The sequence below is a fragment of the Onychomys torridus genome, chromosome 4, assembly GCF_903995425.1.
Source record: "Onychomys torridus chromosome 4, mOncTor1.1, whole genome shotgun sequence".
In the NCBI taxonomy this organism is placed as follows: Eukaryota; Metazoa; Chordata; class Mammalia; order Rodentia; family Cricetidae; genus Onychomys; species Onychomys torridus.
Window position 1 is genome coordinate 41,932,968 of NC_050446.1, and position 17,537 is coordinate 41,950,504.

Here is a 17,537-nt window from a genome sequence, read left to right on the forward strand (position 1 = left end):
TTGGACATGATATTTACATTTCGAGGGGTAGGGAATTTAAAACACATCAAAATGAGACTGCAGTTTTGTAAATGGTTTAAATTTTTTCAGTACTATTTATGAAGCCACTTGAAAGGGGAAAACATGGACATTCTAGAAGTGTTTTTGTAACCTTATCCTGTGACAGCCACCCTGTTAGCCTGAACAGAAAGTAGAAAGAAACACAAATTTCTAAAGATGCAGTTTGGATCTAGGGTGCTAAGAAAATGGACATTAGAGGTGAACTTGATTGTTACTAAGTCACAAAGGCTAGACCTAAAGGCCTAGCATAACTATAAACTATGTGGTAAGTATGGTGAAAACTCACTAACTTTAATGATTAAAAAAATGCACATGTGAGAATTGGTACAAATGGCCCAAAGGTAGGAATTTTGAACAAGTAAGAATTGTGACTTTAGATGATCAGCAATAAGCTGATGACAGGAATACATATTTCATTTTGACATATAAAAGAGATTAACATTAGCCTTCAAGAAAGTAGATTTGTATATTTTACTGTCTTATAAGACAGGGAGACAAGAGGTGATTTTGTTGCCATAAAGAGCCTTTTCAGCAAAGAACTACAGTCAGTCAGGATACAGTCAAAGAAAGCTAAGGTCATAGCGTCAAATCTGAAGATCTTTTATGTTGACTAAAGCACTACTTTTCATAAGGCATGGTGAAAACCCTAGGGCCCTGATGAAGTCTTTCATCTACTGAATATATCCTTTGCTTCAAGTCTTCATGGAGAGGGGGCATGCAAATTAGAAAACTTCAGTATTTGACAACTTGTAGCCAAGAAAACTATTATACATTTATGTCAACTATATGACACAAGACTGGAGAAGTTCCGAAGTCAAGAATATCAAACCACTCGAAAGCAGACTTGCATAACTACTACAATTACTTAAGAAACGCATAGTATAAGCTTCCAAGGTGACCAGCCACTGTATTCAGTATAGTTAAATGTGAACTTATCTAACTGAAAAGAGGCATACAGAATGCTCTCTATTTGGAAGATGATAGATTCTAATAGTTACTAACACACAGGATTTGAAGTCAGTATTATGGGCTCAACCAGGAAACATGCTGTTTACTGTCTTGAGAACTTCAGCCCTCTCACACATGGAAAGTAACCACATTAACCATAAAAAGTACCTATGTCAAAAATGGCATCATGTGTGTATAGTAAGAGAATTAATGCCTAGCACACAGTACAAGCTACATAGACATTAGCGGACACTGCTACATTTGTCTATTTTTAGGCTGTGAATGTTACTTTATAAATAAGAAAATAGCTACTGAGGCAAGGAAGAGAGTTATGGACCTAAGATGGGGGCATTTCCAATCATCTGTCCTTAGTGAGAGTGGGAGTGGACCTCTACTAGAATCTGTCATAGAATCAACTCTAAAACCCAACAGGGCTTATGTTCTACACCCAGGTTTAGCTTACTGCACACACCAGACCCACCGCCTGCGAATCTCCGCTGTTACATCACCTCATCATACCACGAGAGACTTTCCTAACATTATGGTTTAACACTAGTTTGTTAAATCTTGGCAATGAGTAGATAAATGTATACTATAAGATATACATATAAGATACGCATGTTTAATAGAATTAGCTACTTATAATTCTTTAGTTTTGCCATCAGAATTCATTTTCTTCAGTCAAGTCATGATTGAACTTTTAAAAGAAGAGCTAAGTTATTTTTAAGTCTAAAAGGTTTGTAAAATGAGAAAACAGGTTTTCTAACTCCCAGGGAGAACCTGCCTTGGATAATCATTAGCTACTCAATTATTTGTTCTAGTTAAAGCCACTGATAAGGCTGGGAGCTGTTAGCAATCCTGCCTGCACCTGCAACAGCAACACACACCTCCAAACTTTATGACCTGTGAAAAGGGAAATATTACATGGAAAAATAGAACACACAGATGAGAGAAAGTGGTAAGGTCAGCTGGAAAACCATGGCAGATAGTCCACCTGTATCCACATCAGGATTAGAATTCACTCACTCAGACGGAATGAAATCTAACAGAAGGCAGAATTAAGCAGAGTTCCCCAGCTTCGCTGAAGACTAGCGCTGGAGACACTATTGGCTTACACATTAATCACAGTCACATCATAACATGGGGCAGTGAAGTGTATCCTGCATGAATCATGAAATCAGGGAGAAAATGACTGACAGAACAGAAACGGAGCAGCCCGACTCCAGTGATGTTGCTATTCTATTATGAGATCTTGGATTATATCTGCTCTTAAGAATATTTTCATGTTTGGGGAGTGTGGGTTTAGGGAGAACTTAGAAAATAATTTGAAAAGATCTTTAGTCTTAAATGCATTTCCCTTTAATAGGACAGATTCATATTATCCTCAGCTAACCTATTCAACAGCATGAAATGTATTAAATATCTTATGATTGACATTAGACTTATCCAAATATACCATGGATATGTCCCAATGTCAACTTCATATATGATTGAGGGTTGAGTTTTAAACTCTTGGTGGAAGATTCCTAAAATAATTTTACAACTTAAGACATACAAGTTGGGTTTAAATGCCAATTATTTAAAGATAATTATTATGCCATAATTAATGGAATATAGAAAGGTATTGAATTTGCAAAGTACGTAAGCTCTGTAAGCAAGTTTTTCTCCTGTAACAGTGAAATCAGTATAACTGCATGTGAAATACAAACAATGCCTACATGGAGGTGGGATAAAGAAAAGAAAAGTTGCTGTCAATTCTAACAAGCACTGGTCATCTCTGTGAGGTTTTACTATTTATTTTCTTTCATCTGTATTTTTACACCTGATAATCAGAATTGGCCTGACTGGAAATATAAATGCTACTTGTTTATTTGTCATCAAAGCAGATTGAAAATAAACTGCTATTTCTGGACAAAATATGGAAATGCTTCTTCCAAAGACCCGGAATCTCTGCTCTCTATTCATTTCTTCCATGAACAAAGGAAGCACCTAGAATGTTATATACTCCATTTTCATACTCTCTATTTAGGCCCATATTCGGAGTCCTCACTGATAGCACGGGAAGCCTTACCTTGTCAGGATCAACTCAGAGTGCTGTCAAAGGGAAGGAGTGGAGAAACAGAAGTGACAGATCAAGGATCAGCCATCTGTGCTGAGCAGGAGGATGCAGGAGACATTTGGTGTAGGGTCTGCAGCCCTGCATCCCACCCCGTGAGCAGCCATGGCTCTGCCAACTTTAACACCACTCCTGTCATTCCTTCGTGGATAGTGAGCACTATGACAGAAGCCAACAAGATAAGAACGGATCCACCAGCACGTGTTCCAAGTGGCATCACCACCAACAGCTTGTGGCTTTTTGCTCCTCATTAGAGTTAAGGCCCTCCAGGGAATTCCAAGCAGCTGAGTTGGTCACAAGATTTGTATCAACCATATCTAGTATAAAATTCATTATAAGTTACTGATGACATCTGATTCTTCCAGTCACTAAGTTCAGTAAGTGAACACATCTTTCTCACACTTTAAGCCCTCCATTTCTTTGTGGTAATGCAAGGTGCATGCATGGATACTTGCGTTACAGTCACTGCAGAGAGAGAGGTGCCAGGTACTAAGCCTTACATGTTACTTGGGTAACAGAAATCTTCCAATAGGAGTAGGCATTATAACCTGGTTATGGCCGACCAAAAGTCGACACCACAGAGCACTTTCATCAGGTAAAAGCCAGACCTAACAGAATTCTGCAACACAAGAAGTCGACGATTCTGGGAAATTCAGTTACGAAATCTTATTCCTTAGAGGAGAAAGCTCAGCAATGGAGAAGTTCAGTGAAGATGAAAAAGTAGATGGAAATGAAATGACAGGGATAAAGCATAAGACAGAACAAGGAGGAGAGACTAAGCATGACACAGGACGTGCCGAGCTTTAGTAGCACTGGCCCTTTCCTGTGCAAAGAAAAAAATGACAAATTTTAAGGGCTATGTTGTGCCCTTGACAGACTTGCACATTCCTCTTCTTGAGACAAATCAGTGTTTTCGTCAGTCCTGCTCACTCATCGTTCACTGAAATATATTTATGAAATCAAGGCTGATTAGTGACAATCCTTGGTTTTAGCATTTTTAAGCCAAAAGATGAGAGCTGAGCTCAGCGGTACATCTATGAACAAGAAGAAAGTAGTGCCTAGGACTCAAAGTCAAGGGGAAGAAATGGTGGTTACCACGGTTGCCTGTAATCACAACAAACTGGACAGACATGATTCTAGGGACATGTGAGGAGAAGACAAAACACTACAGATGAACCGAGCTTAGAACCTATGCCAGACGGAAGCACCAACCAAAGTAATGCACTGGGGGACATTTCGATTCAGCCCAGACAGCAAGCCAAAGCTGTAGAGCAAGCTTTACCCCTGTGCCCTCCCTATAAACTTATACCCATGGCTATGTTTATCTGCTCTGCCTTCTGCTGATGCCTGCTGCTTACTAGAGGAAGTCGACTCCTGCACCACTGTAGGAGGGCAGTTAAGCAAACCTTGCACCTCTGACTTCTGCATTCTGCTGCGACCTTAGTGTGAAGCTTAAGAGAAGTTGTCTTCTCATTGACAGCCAAGGAAGAGAACTGTGTATTCCGTCTACAAATGGTCAGTGTAGAACTTTGTCTGGAATATTAAAAATAAATCCATAAGCAAGCACTGTAGCAGCTTTGCTTTTAGTGACTGATTTGTGAATAAATCTTAGGAAAGTTACAAAGAAATAATGTGCATTATACCCGGGAAAGATTAAGTATTATACTGTGATGGTACATTTTTCAGATGAATTAACCCACTCATAGTTTCGGAAGTGTAGCCAGATGTACACTGTGGATCAAGCTGCAAATGCCATGGTAACCACAGTTCCTAGGCAACTGTAGAACTATGTGTGGGGTCCACTTTCCATACAATAAATACAAGAGGAGAGTGGAGGGGAAAGCAAAGTGTTACATGATAACCTGGACAGAAAAAAAAAACGGCAGAAAGAGGAATATTTCTTAATGAGTACAAATACCTCATCTATTACAACAGGGGAATACAACCTTAATTATTCTGCATTAAATAACTAGGATTAAAATTCACCAAGTTAAAAAAAAACAAACAGATGTTTACTTACTTCACTAGTACAGCATCTGCTTTTAAACCACACTATGTGGGAAAAAAGATAAAACTGGGTCAAAGAGGAATGTGAAGCATTCCTAAAAAATTTAGCCAGCTATTTAAAAACTAATACTCTGGGTATTAAATTTCACTTGCATAATATTAGATGGCAAGAAGTCTCAGTTTCTCAATGTCTGACCGGTTTCTATAGCAGCATGCAAATTGAGACCAAATGAAATGCCCAGTAGAGATCATCCCTTTACTGTGTTTTCAGCCACAACCCTATCCCAAAGGAGGTCAAGCACCACGCTAGCAGCCAGGGGAAAAGCTGTTCATTGTTGTATGACTGGGATTCTGAGCAGGAAAGCTACACCTAATATGCAAGTGAAAGGTTCTCCAAAGGTTTTGTGAATTCTGTGGGTCAAGATTTCCAGCAATTTCTTTTCAAGCCCTCTATCTCCACTTGAAACATAAAGAAGCCCAAGAGGTTAACTGGTCTAAGAGACCAGGTATCATCTGCCTACTGATTTTGTTAGACGTGTTTCCAACAGACAGTAAATGGGGTATAGGAATCGGATTCCCATACTTAGCTTGAATTCCAAAATTCTGTATTACTTTAAGTCAATGCCATTGTGTTTGGCAATCCGACTGTATATGGTTATATACATTTCATACAAGAATACACTGTTCATACATATAACAACAAAGGCTGAATACCATATACCTCATAACATAAATGGCATTTCAAATCAGCTAGGGGAAAAAAAAAAAACCCTGCTTAACAAAACATTCAGAAAGTTCCAGGAAAAACTGCTAGAAAATTTCCAATTGGAAATTCATTTTGAAATGAACATTTTCATAGAATGTAATATATTCATCTTTATAGAGAAAATGACATGGGGCTGAAAATCATGCCCAAGTGGATAGAAACACTTATCAACATGGAAAAGACATTCTAGGACTGACTTAAATGGAGTTTCAGGAAAACTTATTCTTTAGATGGAATGTTCAATGCAGAAATTCCACAAAGGTCGGGATTGAGTGCTTTGTTAACTTGGATCTTTAATGATCACTTTTGGGAAGAGCACAAGCAGCTATCAAAATTAGATTGCAAATCAACATCCAGTTATGTGAATAATTCCAGTTTATGTTCCAGAATCATGTCCAAGTACCTCAATTTGCCAATGTTGAGAAATGTCCTGTAACAATGAAGCAAATTATTAAATATGAAAGACAAAAGTAGAAGAGATGTGGTTAATGTTTTTTTCAAAAACATGTATTTAGCATGAGCATTGACGAACAAAGGTGACGACTAGACCAGTGACTACTTAAAAGGGGAATGAACCAAAGGTAAAAACGAAAACATTGTTCGTCATAAGTGTTTTTCATGCATTACTAATATCTACCTTTCTATTTTACATTCCTGTCACTTTACCAAATAAAATAAGAATTTATAATGTAATGTAACCATTTCTTTTTCTTTCTTGAGATGATTTGGGGGTAAAAATGGAAAAATTAGAATGCTGTACTTCTGTTAAACAGCACACCCTGGTGGTTTATGCTGCATCACAAGCAATAGCAGCTTTGGCCATACATATTTTTTTTCTTTCTGTTATGTTTTCATATTTCATTGCTATGAACTTTCAACTACTCAAAAAATAATATTTGTTAAAATTTCAACCAAATAGTTCAAGTAGATGTGTAATATTTCATTACAGCTTATAGTTTTTATTTAAATTTTAAAACAGTAACAACAAAATAAGTAAATTCATTCATAAACAGATATATTCTGCTGAATCATGAATATTTGAACATAAACAATATCAACTCAAGAGTTAATTATAAGTATCCTACCTACAGACACACACAAATTAAAACCTGCAAGACAGATTCAGAGAAAGCAATGATTATTCTCTTTAGACCATTCTTCATTAAAAATCAACTCTGTGGAACAGAGAAGACAGGCAACGTCATTCCATTCTGAAAGGATGAAAAGCAAGACTTCACAGTAGCAACAATGACTCAAATATCCTGCTTAGAGTTCAGAGTATCCTGAAATCGATAAGGAACAGAGGTTTCAAAGGAAAATTGTGATCAGTCACTAGATGAACTTAAGAACCCAAAACTGATCGTCCATACAGTTTCTGACCTGGGAAACAGTAAGTAAGAAACATAAATGTGGCAGTCAGACACAGAGAGCAATATGAAGATAAGTTAAGCACATTCTCTTCTGGCATCTATTCTGGATTTCTCTGGAAATTATATAAGCAAAAAGAATGGGAGAGAAATGAAATCCTGGTCTCTAATGGATGTGAAAACGATAAAGCACACACCAAGATAAATTTGAACTTTGAAAACAGGGTAAAAATGGGGTTGCATGTTAGATGTGCTGATTTCCACACAATGATAAGTATTCACGTGCTCAAATGTAACAGCAAGAATACAAAGATTGGAATTACAAAGTTGGCACGGTGGTTTCCTAGGAATGCTATAAAAACTCACAGTGGCTTAAAACAGGATTCTAAAGGCCAACAGTCTGAAATCAGAGCATGTGGAGAGCCATGCTCCCTTGGAGAGGCATGCTCCCTGCCCTTGCCGGCTACAGTCTCTGGTGGATTCCAGTGTTCCTGTATGGCAGAATACCCAGCTTGGCCTGGGTCTGCACACAGCCTTCTCTTTTGTCCCATGCTGTGTGAATTATCTTATAAGGATCCTAGCCTTTGCATTCAGGCCCACCTTAAAACAAGATGGTGGCACCTCCAAACTGAAATCGATATGCATATCCTCTATTTCTAAGTCAAGTCATATTTACAAGCATTAAGGCTTAAAGAAAGAGAGTCAGAGGGCCATACACCAACAAGCAAAATGGCAGCAGGCTTCCAGAGAAGTGGATTCTTACTAGCAGAAGGCACTACGAAGAGAAACGGTAGGAAAGCACAGGTGGGTTTCTAAACAAGAACAGTGGGGGCAAGGTGAGGAGCCAGGGGCCTACAAAATACTCATGGATTCTAAACCCTTGTTATATTAGGATCTGAATACAGCTCTTAGAAGGGCATTATTTAAACTCCTATAACTGAGATCCACTCAAAGAGCCAACAGCAAAAACAACAACAAAATGAATATCCTTTCTTAAAGAATAGAGAAAGTGGACTTAAGATTATAGATTCAGGTATGGCCAGTACAGAAAATGGGTAATGGACACAGAAAGTAACAGTATTATTTAAAAGAGGGGGAGAAAACTCCTAAGTTATAAGGAGACTATCAAGATGAAGGGTGATTTGTCACATAAAATCTGGCCATGACTCAAAACAGTAAGTGCTGAGGTACCTGAGAAGGCATGAGTTCATGTGTGTCCATGAGTAGACCCCACCCCAGCTTAATCATTAAGGATTTTGGTAATAAATAAACAACAACAAAAAAAAATGGTTCTTCAGCTTCTCTCAGAAAAAAAAAAAACAAATAATTCTGGTTCCTGTTGAACAATACATCAAAGAACTACCCAGATGTCCAGATCAAAAGACAAAATAATCAGAAAATTGCATGAAGATGTGTAATTGGCCAAAGGCAGTATTTTAAAAAAAAGACTTAACACAGGGCACCAAGTGGTCACAGAGTGGAGGCTGAGAATCAAAAACACCAGCTTTCCATGAGGTCGCTGGTGGTGTGACTCAGGCATGTAAGAGGTAGACAGTTAGCGGATCCAGACTCCCTGGGAACTGAAGCACACAGAAAGCTACAGGGATGGACTGAATGAGAACAGCTGGAATAGACATAACCTCTGTATAAAGGAGAGAATCGTCTGGTAGCTACACGAGTGCATAAAAATTTCCATTCTTGTAGTTCAGTTTTAAGGTAATTAAAATCGAAATAACCTTCAAAAGGCTATTGTTCCCATAAAGACATAGAAAGGGGCTATAAACACAAAGGGAGGTCTTAAGAACCAGCCTTGTCCTGTCTTCCTTGCTTAGTTGCAGTCTGGTTCTTGCTCAGGCCCCAGCATGCCTTTATCCTTGACATTCTGGAATCCAAGCAGAGTCTTTCACCCAACTATTGTACTCCCACACACATTTATGACCAAACACAAAGATCTCCTGTTCTGTGAACCACCATCTGACTACAGAACTGATACTCTGCAAGTTGTGTTGGCAAATGAATCTCTCGGGGTGGGGGGGAAAGCAATTACCCTTCTGTTTTGTTAGATGAGATTTTTACGCTACAGCGTTAACTTAGATAAGAAAATACTAAGTTCATTTCTCTGTCTGAGTTACTAACCATCCAGGAGGAGTAAAAATCCTTCAACTTCAATACTGTAGCACCCACCACTCTGTGTCTAAGTAAGTCAAAATACATTTTACTCTCCAGGACATTGAAATTATTCCACCTGACTATAAACAATAAAATAGATGGTGTTATGTTCCATCACATTTACCTAAATCTCACTTATGCTCTACCTGAATAAAGAAAGCAAGGGAAGTGTAGATACTTTTAAACAAATGGATCTCACCCAAAGATATATACAGGGAAACGTTAGTATTAAATATTTTTTATTTTAAACTGAGGTGGTCTGGTGAGGTGTTTTAGCTGGTGAAGGGGTATGGCCCTTCTACCAAGCCTGATGACCCAGGTACAGTTCCTGGAGCTGACAGAATGCTGGAAAGACAGAGCCCACATACATATTGTTCTCTAACCTCCACACGCCACACACACCCCACACACCCATACTAAAATAAACAAAATTTTTTTTTGTAAAATGAGATAAAAGTTTATGAAGAATACCTTCTCTGGATAGACAATATTAGTAAATCGGCAGTATACTCTATAAAAGGCTTGCTTTAAGAATCAGCATTGATACATCAAGTAGACACCAGGATTTCCCTTGGAGAATTTCCGAAGATACAAAAGGTTAGAAATGCAAGAATGGAACATATAGACCCGTGTGGTTGTTTACAAGTTATGTGTTGAAGATATGCAATTAATTCCTAATACACTGAACCAGTGCAGAGATCCTGGCTGAGCTGAAGTAGAGCAATACGGAATTTATATTGCGATGCATTAGCTTGAGGATGGAAGGTCCTTAAAACTGACATTTGTTCAAGATGTGGCAGAAGTATGCATGACCTTTTTCCCATCAACCTGGTTGGTAACTATTCCACTGAGTGCATATTAATAACTGTTTCTTTCTCAGTAGTCTATGTGGAAAAGAACAAGTTAGATAGAGAACAACAGCCGCCTCCCTACATCAACTTGGAAAAATAAAACAAAAGAAACGGCAGACCTTGTCAGTGTCGTCCACGCTGGTGGATCTCACCACGCACGATGCACGCCTCTCCTGGCCTTGCGCAGAGCCCTGGGATGTGGGCATGGGGGGCAGCGGGGCACGCCTCTTCTTGGGCGCGTCCGAGGGCAGTGTGTTGGAAACATAGGGTTTGGAAATGGTGTTGGACCTCGTAAAAGACGGGCGGTGCTTACTCACTAGCGGGGTTGCAGGCGCGCTGGCAGTCTAATAGAGAATAAAAAAGGCCATGCCTGTTTATGATCAAAATAAAAACCACTTTAAAAATACTCGTTAAGCATCTTAACATGCGGCATGAGAATGCTTACTTGTTCCCGCTTTTTCTTACTGCGCTGGAAAAAGCTGAAAATCCCTCTGTTTTCTTTCTCCTTCACAGTGTCTGGGGTTTGCGGTATCTGGCAAGACTCTGAAAAAGAGGAAACACAGTTTCCTTTTGGTTCATGGGTGTAGCATTTATTTCCAATGTTTCTTACCTAATCTCCCCTTTAGAAGCTTTTCTGATGATGAGCATTTCCAGTTACAGCCACTCTGATAGGCAGCCTACACCTTATGTCATCCTCAAAGCAACAGGAGAATTAACAGCTACCCATCTCCATCAGAGGGAAGTGGGGCTTCAGGAAGCTAAGACACACAGCCAGGGAGGGCCAAGAGGCACTGCTAGACAGGGAACTCAATTCCTTACACACTGCATCATTACCAGCACTTCAGATGCAACGTAAGAAGGCTATAGCACAGTGACACATGACGCTTCTCCCACACAGCTTGTCCTTTTACTTCAGCTATAATTCTATGAGAGCTAAACAACCATGAAATGTTATTTCACTCTCAAAAACATGAGCCATTATAATTACAGCTGCCACTCTGTATGCAAGCATGCTTCAATGGATCCAAACAGACTCCACATGATGCGCCGAGAAAAATTAAACCTGTACTAAATACATAGACTTCTTCCTTGCCATCATTCCTGATGGAAAACCCACCATAATGACCATTTACAGAGCACTGACAAGGTATTGGGTGCCACAAGTTGTCCCGAGATGGCGGCATGTATATGAGGGGTGGCTGGGCATAGGCTATATGCAAACACTAAGCAATTCTTTATCAAGGACTTGAGTTCCACAGGCTTTGGTTCAGAACCAATCTCCCAGGCCGTGAGGGAACAATGGACCAAATAATGTCTCATAAATGCTATTTGTTTAACCTAGTGGTTCTAATAGGGCCGAAATTACCAGGCCCTTAAGGTTAACAGTGCTAAAATGGGACTTTAGAATGGTAATCGTCACACTTCAAGGCTGAATCCATCTTTCCCTAAACCCACCGCACCTCAAGGCCTGTTATCCTAATGTCAACTGAAGGGGCCAGTAACCAAGGGCCAAGGCAGCAGCTAGGCCACTGTGTCCCAGTATACTTCCAATATGGTATCCCACTGAAAGGAACCATGGTGGCTTTGAATTCGTTGGTTTGCTGTTTGTACAAAGCAATGCATCAGAAATAACTAGTCATGTCAGGGTTAAAGTTACCGAAGTCCACTAGGAATACTGCCAAAGGATTTAGGAACCATCCTCCAATGGTTTGTTCTGGCAAAATTCAGGACAATTTAGTATCGTAAGAGTAACTCTATATTGAAAGCTATCACATGAGCATAAGGAACTGAGTTCAGATCTCCTGAACCCACATACAGCTGAATAAGAAAATGCACGTTTGTAGTCTAGTGCTCCTACTGTGTGATGGGAAGCAGACAGGAGAACCCCTGGAGGCCTGGGGCCCTCTAGCTTGGCAGCAGTAAGAAACCCTGTATCAAATGAGGTGGGCTATAATGAACAGCATCTGAGGTCTGCTACATGCATGTTACAGCACACACACACACTCCTGTACAGGCATCCCACCCTGCCCCCTACATTGATATACACAAGATTAAAAAAAAAAAAAGTGTTGCAGGGTGGTTGTGGCACTTTAACCCCAGCACTTGGGAGACAGAGCCAGGTGGATCTCTGTGAGTTCAAGGCCAGTCAGGTCTAGAGCGAGATCCGGGATAGGCACCAAAACTACACAGAGAAACCCTGTCTCGAAAAAACAAAACACAAACAAAATGCTAATAGTTAAAAGGACTGCATAAGACTAGCACTCCTTTTCAGTTCTTTATTAAAATCCATACAGCAAATGCTATTGATTAGCGATGTTATTAATATGTCTCTAAGTGGAAGTACAAACCACTATTTATGAAAGGTGCTTTGTTTTCCTGGAGAAGGGATCTCTCTGCAGCTCAGCGTGGCCTTGCAGCCCTAGGCTTACACAATCCTCTTCCTCTACCTCCTGAGGAGCTGGGACTACAGACAAGCATCATTTGGTGCTAATGAAGTATTCTGGCCACAAATTATCTCACCCAAACCAGTCAAGTCTCTAGATTTATGGTCAGTTGACGGGAACAAAAAAAGCAGGTGAAATTATACCCACAGGGTGCACGGGAAAGAGACAGACTAGAAATGAACCATGGAGACAAAGGACTTGATGTCTTCAGAAAAAGAATTATAAATTCAAAGGGGGGAGTAAATTATGAAAATATCTCTTCCACAAAATACATGAGAATTCTATGCAAATCCTAATGATGTTGGAAACAAAGCACATCACATAAAAAATGGAGAGAAAACTTAAATGGGACTTGGAAGCAAATGTACAATCTTAAATGATTTTATTAAAAATAAAGTGTTTAAAACTAAACAAATGGTGGTAATATAGTGATAAGTGTAGGGAAGCAGAGAAAGTGTGCTGGTTGTGTGTGTGTGTGTGTGTGTGTGTGTGTGTGTGTGTGTGTGTGTGTGTGAACTTGACACAAGCAAGCTACAGTCATCTGGAAAAGGGGAATCTCAAATTAGAAAAAGCTTCCCTCCATCAGACCTCCTGCAGACAGGCCTGGGAGGCACTCTCTTGATTAATAACTGATGTGGGAGGGCCCAGCCTCCTGTGGGTGGGGTTATTCTGAGGCTGGTGATCTTGGGTTGTAGGAGAAAGCAGACTGAGGAAGCCATGGCTTCTGCTTCAATTCCTGTCGCTAGGTTCCTGCCCTGCTTGAGTTCCTGCCTCGGCCTCCCTTAATGATAGACTGTGATCAGGGACCTTTTCCTTCTCAAGCTGCTTTTTAGTCATGGCATTTTTACCATGGCAATGGAAGGAAAAGTAGGGCACATATTAGTGCCATCTGTCACAGCAACACACTAAAGGAAAACTGTGTTCTGTAAATTGAAACGTCAATAACTCAAACATGAAATAAGCGGTACACACTGCCCAAGGGCCTCCCTGAGGCTAACAAATACCAGTGAGGACATGGACAGCACGTCAAGGCTAAAGAAAGGTTTTTCATATATTTCTGAGAACACCTCTGTGAATGAAGAAATAAAAGCTTCATTCGGAGCTATTTTTTCCCACTGGCATATGTTAGCTGGTGGTATGACAAATGAAAAAAAAAAAATCAGCATTCCATTCACATTTAAGGAATCAAGTGCCCCGAGAGTTGAATAACTTGCAAACTCATGGAGTCATTCAGCAAGTGTAGCTAGAATATGTCAAACGATGCTTTCTGGACACCTGGTCACCGACCACTAGGTCAACCCTCCTCAATTAAAGCTGTGTGCAGATCGCTGAGTGTCAGAGTTAAACACTAAGACATGTGCAGCCTTGCCTTGACTAAGGAAATCAGCTCAGGAACATCGGCTTCCTGATTCTAGAATAGAGGCCAAAAGTCACTGCACACAAAGTCGGAAGGCTTCTGATGACATCCCACCAAATCGGGGTAAGAACATCTGTAGGGTTTGGGCTGACCTGCTGGACTGTGACACTGTAATATGAGCTCTCTTGACTCCACAATTCTAGTCCCTGCAAGTTCATAGCAATTAAGACTCTAGAAGTAACATTAAAAACGAATGTACTGAACACTTCAAAGTTGAGCCTTAAGACGACCATGGGATGTGGTGAGGAGCAAGCCAAGTACAAGCACCATTTCTAAAAGGAAGCAAAGACTATTTGTTCCCATTTCCTGACTATCAAAGAAGCAGAGTCTAGAGACATAAAGCTATCCTCCCTCGAAGCTTGCCACCTTGGCTTAACAGCCAATGTAGCGTCAGAATTAAAGAGTCTATTTTCTGATTCGCTGCCAGGGTATATTTTAAGACAGGAATTTTTAACTCCTATGATTAGACTAGCCTGTAATAGCCACTGAGAATAAATCAACATACACTTGCTCCTGTGGGCTTACTCAGAAAAGCCTGGCAACATGTAATATGCAGTTTGCTTTGAGACAGGGTAGCAACAATTAGACAAATCAGAAATACGAGCCTTCCTGTTTTAGTGGAGGAAAAAGACTCCTAGATTCTATTATTAAATAATTTCAATCAATTTTTCCTATGAAAATAGTATATATTCATTATAAATCCTGTAACAAAGAAATACAAAAAACTTGCTCACAGACCTACCCCTCAAAGCTAATCACTATTAAACATTTTATGTATTTCCTTTCAGAAATTTAACATAAAACTTTTTTTTTTTTTTTCGAGACAAGGTTTCTCTGTGTAGTTTTGTACCTTTCCCGAAACTTGCTTGGTAGACCAGGCTGGCCTCGAACTCACAGAGATCCACCTGCTTCTGCCTCCCAAGTGCTGGGATTAAAGGTATGCGCCACCAACGCCAGGCTCATAAAACATTTTTGACATACAGTATTAAATGCCTTTATAAGCTTTCAAAGCTAATTTTAATATAAAAATTTTCGTATTATTATAAAATGCTCACAAAAAAACTTAATGGTGGCAAAAAAAAAAAAAATGCTGTGCTAAAAACAGCAAGTACCACCTCTCCCAATGGCTGCTCAGTGAGACTGAGCTCAGACCCTTCCACAGAACCATGCAAGTATTCATCCACACTCTATTCAAGAATGCTCCTACCCAAATCACATTCACTTATACGAAAGTAACAAACCCATCTTTTCACGTTTCTTGTGCCTAGGATTTTTTTTTTTCTTAATATGTGTAGCTCAGGCTGGACTCTCCTCAAAACACCCCCTGGAGTACTGGAATTACAGATCTGTCCTATTATTCCCAGCTCTAGAATGACATCATTTATTAGCATTCTGTTGAATTGAAACGATTATTATAATTAGAACCGGAAATCAAAGAAGGGAACCTATAAATTCTTTTTTAGGAAATCAAACCCCCAAGATTTTCTAAGTTAAAAATCTCTTTCTGAACGTGTAGTGTGTTAGTAACGTTAATAAAATACGATTAGGATCTCAATTTTAATCCTCCCAATTTCGTGGCATACTTTACAGTTTCTGCTGGTTCACGTGTCTCACCTTGGAAAGATGACTTACGGAGGGCAGTAACAGAGAGGGCTACAGCAAGAGGAAGTAAAGGAAAGGACGTTGACAATGTGTCCATTAAGTACTCAACAGCACCGACTCCAAACAGCAGTCAGGGGATTACACTCTACCACACCCTCAGAACCACGTCTGAAATTCTCTGCGTAGTGTGCGCTAACTAACGGTCTCCTCCACTAAACCCTTATTTCCCTGAATGAAAGAGATTCATGCTGAGTATCTACCAGGCACTAGGAAAAACTAAATCAGCCTCATTTGGGAGCGACATGTTCTTCCCTCTTTGCATGGATGAAAACTCTGCTATCTAGAAAACTTGGGGAAGTATTTATGATTTCATTTTTATATGCAAGTTTACTGTGTGCTGACCTAAGAAAAGAATTTGGCGAGCTGGAGAGATGGCTCAGAGGTTAAGAGCACTGCTTGCTCTTCCAAAGGTCCTGAGTTCAATTCCCAACAACCACATGGTGGCTCACAACCATCTGTAATGAGATCTGGTGCCCTCTTCTGGCCTGCGGGGATATGTGCAGACAGAATACTGTATACATAATACATAAATAAATCTTTTATAAAAAAAAAAAATTCAGCAAAAAAAATGTCCAAACTTGAGTGATAACTAAGCCTCATATAAAACTATATGACGTCTTCATAAACTAACTTCTGCTTCCTCAGAATGGCAATGGGCTTGCACATAAATATGGACTGTATTTAAATCCACCCAAAGCAGGACAGGGTGGAACAAGCCTGTCATCCTAAACTACTGAATCAGCTGAGACAGGAGAAGTCCTTGAGTTCAGAAGTTCAAGCCCAAGCTAGGCATCCTGATGAGACCTGATCACAAAAACAAGACAAAACAAACAAAAACCCAAAAGGGAAAAGAAATGCAAAGCTACCAAAAGAATTCCCAGGTTGAATAAAAAATATAAAATGGGATGACAGCTAAGACGACCAGCTTTGCTTCCCATTTCAATAACTGCTCTCAACTTAAATTGCATACTTGGTTTGATTGTCATATTTCTATTCAATTTTTTTTCTCTTTATCCTCAATAGGATGTACTTACTTCTATCTATATGACTTATCCATTAAGTCCTTGGCATTATAAAGTTGGGAGCATCTAGCTATACACACTACACACACACACACACACACACACACACACACACACACACACACACACAAATAAATCACTTAAGTGGAGGAAAAGTCCACCTACCTCTGCTGATATCCATTGCATATAACTCTCTCAGTCCCAAGTCATTAAGAGATTTTGTCAAGTCCAGGGGCTCCTGAGCCTGATAATCCTTCAGCAACACTGTATGCAATGGATCAAACTCACATTTACTGCATATAATGGGAGCAAGATCTTGAAGTGGTGCATGAGGACTAACTCTCACTATGGTCTTCTGCGTTTTCTTAAAGTTGATCACTACTCTCACAGTTTTCTGAAATGTAAATTAAAGCCACAGTTACAACATAATTAACTAAAACAAAATTTCCACAAAGGCGTCTAGAATGATGTCTAGAATAACTGACCACCACAAGGCTCTGTTCTGTAACATGTGAATTAAATCATTACACCACAGGTTATTTATTAAAACAAACTCTGTGCAATGCTATTCCAGTGTTATGTATTACTCAAGGCTTCATATTACTTCAGCAAATAGTTCTTTCCATTCTTTTCTTCTTCTTGGTGTAAAATTTTCTTTGTCATTAATGCTATTCCCTAATTTTAAAACAAATTCTAAGAAAAGAAAAA

At 39.5% G+C, this 17,537-nt stretch overlaps 1 protein-coding gene across 3 annotated transcripts in view; it reads right to left on the minus strand.

Annotated features, from left to right (window-relative positions):
- Positions 1 to 17,537, minus strand: part of Cobll1 (cordon-bleu WH2 repeat protein like 1) — a 154,315-nt gene that overhangs the window by 26,819 nt on the left and 109,959 nt on the right. For 2 of the 3 annotated variants that reach the window (XM_036186457.1, XM_036186460.1), the window contains 4 exons: positions 16,995 to 17,223; positions 15,760 to 15,798; positions 10,730 to 10,827; positions 10,404 to 10,628 (listed from right to left, as the gene is read on the minus strand). In XM_036186457.1, the coding sequence (XP_036042350.1) occupies positions 10,404 to 10,628; positions 10,730 to 10,827; positions 15,760 to 15,798; positions 16,995 to 17,223 (591 nt within the window). The remainder of the gene's footprint in view (positions 1 to 10,403; positions 10,629 to 10,729; positions 10,828 to 15,759; positions 15,799 to 16,994; positions 17,224 to 17,537) is intronic. The other variant, XM_036186458.1, reaches the window with a different exon arrangement.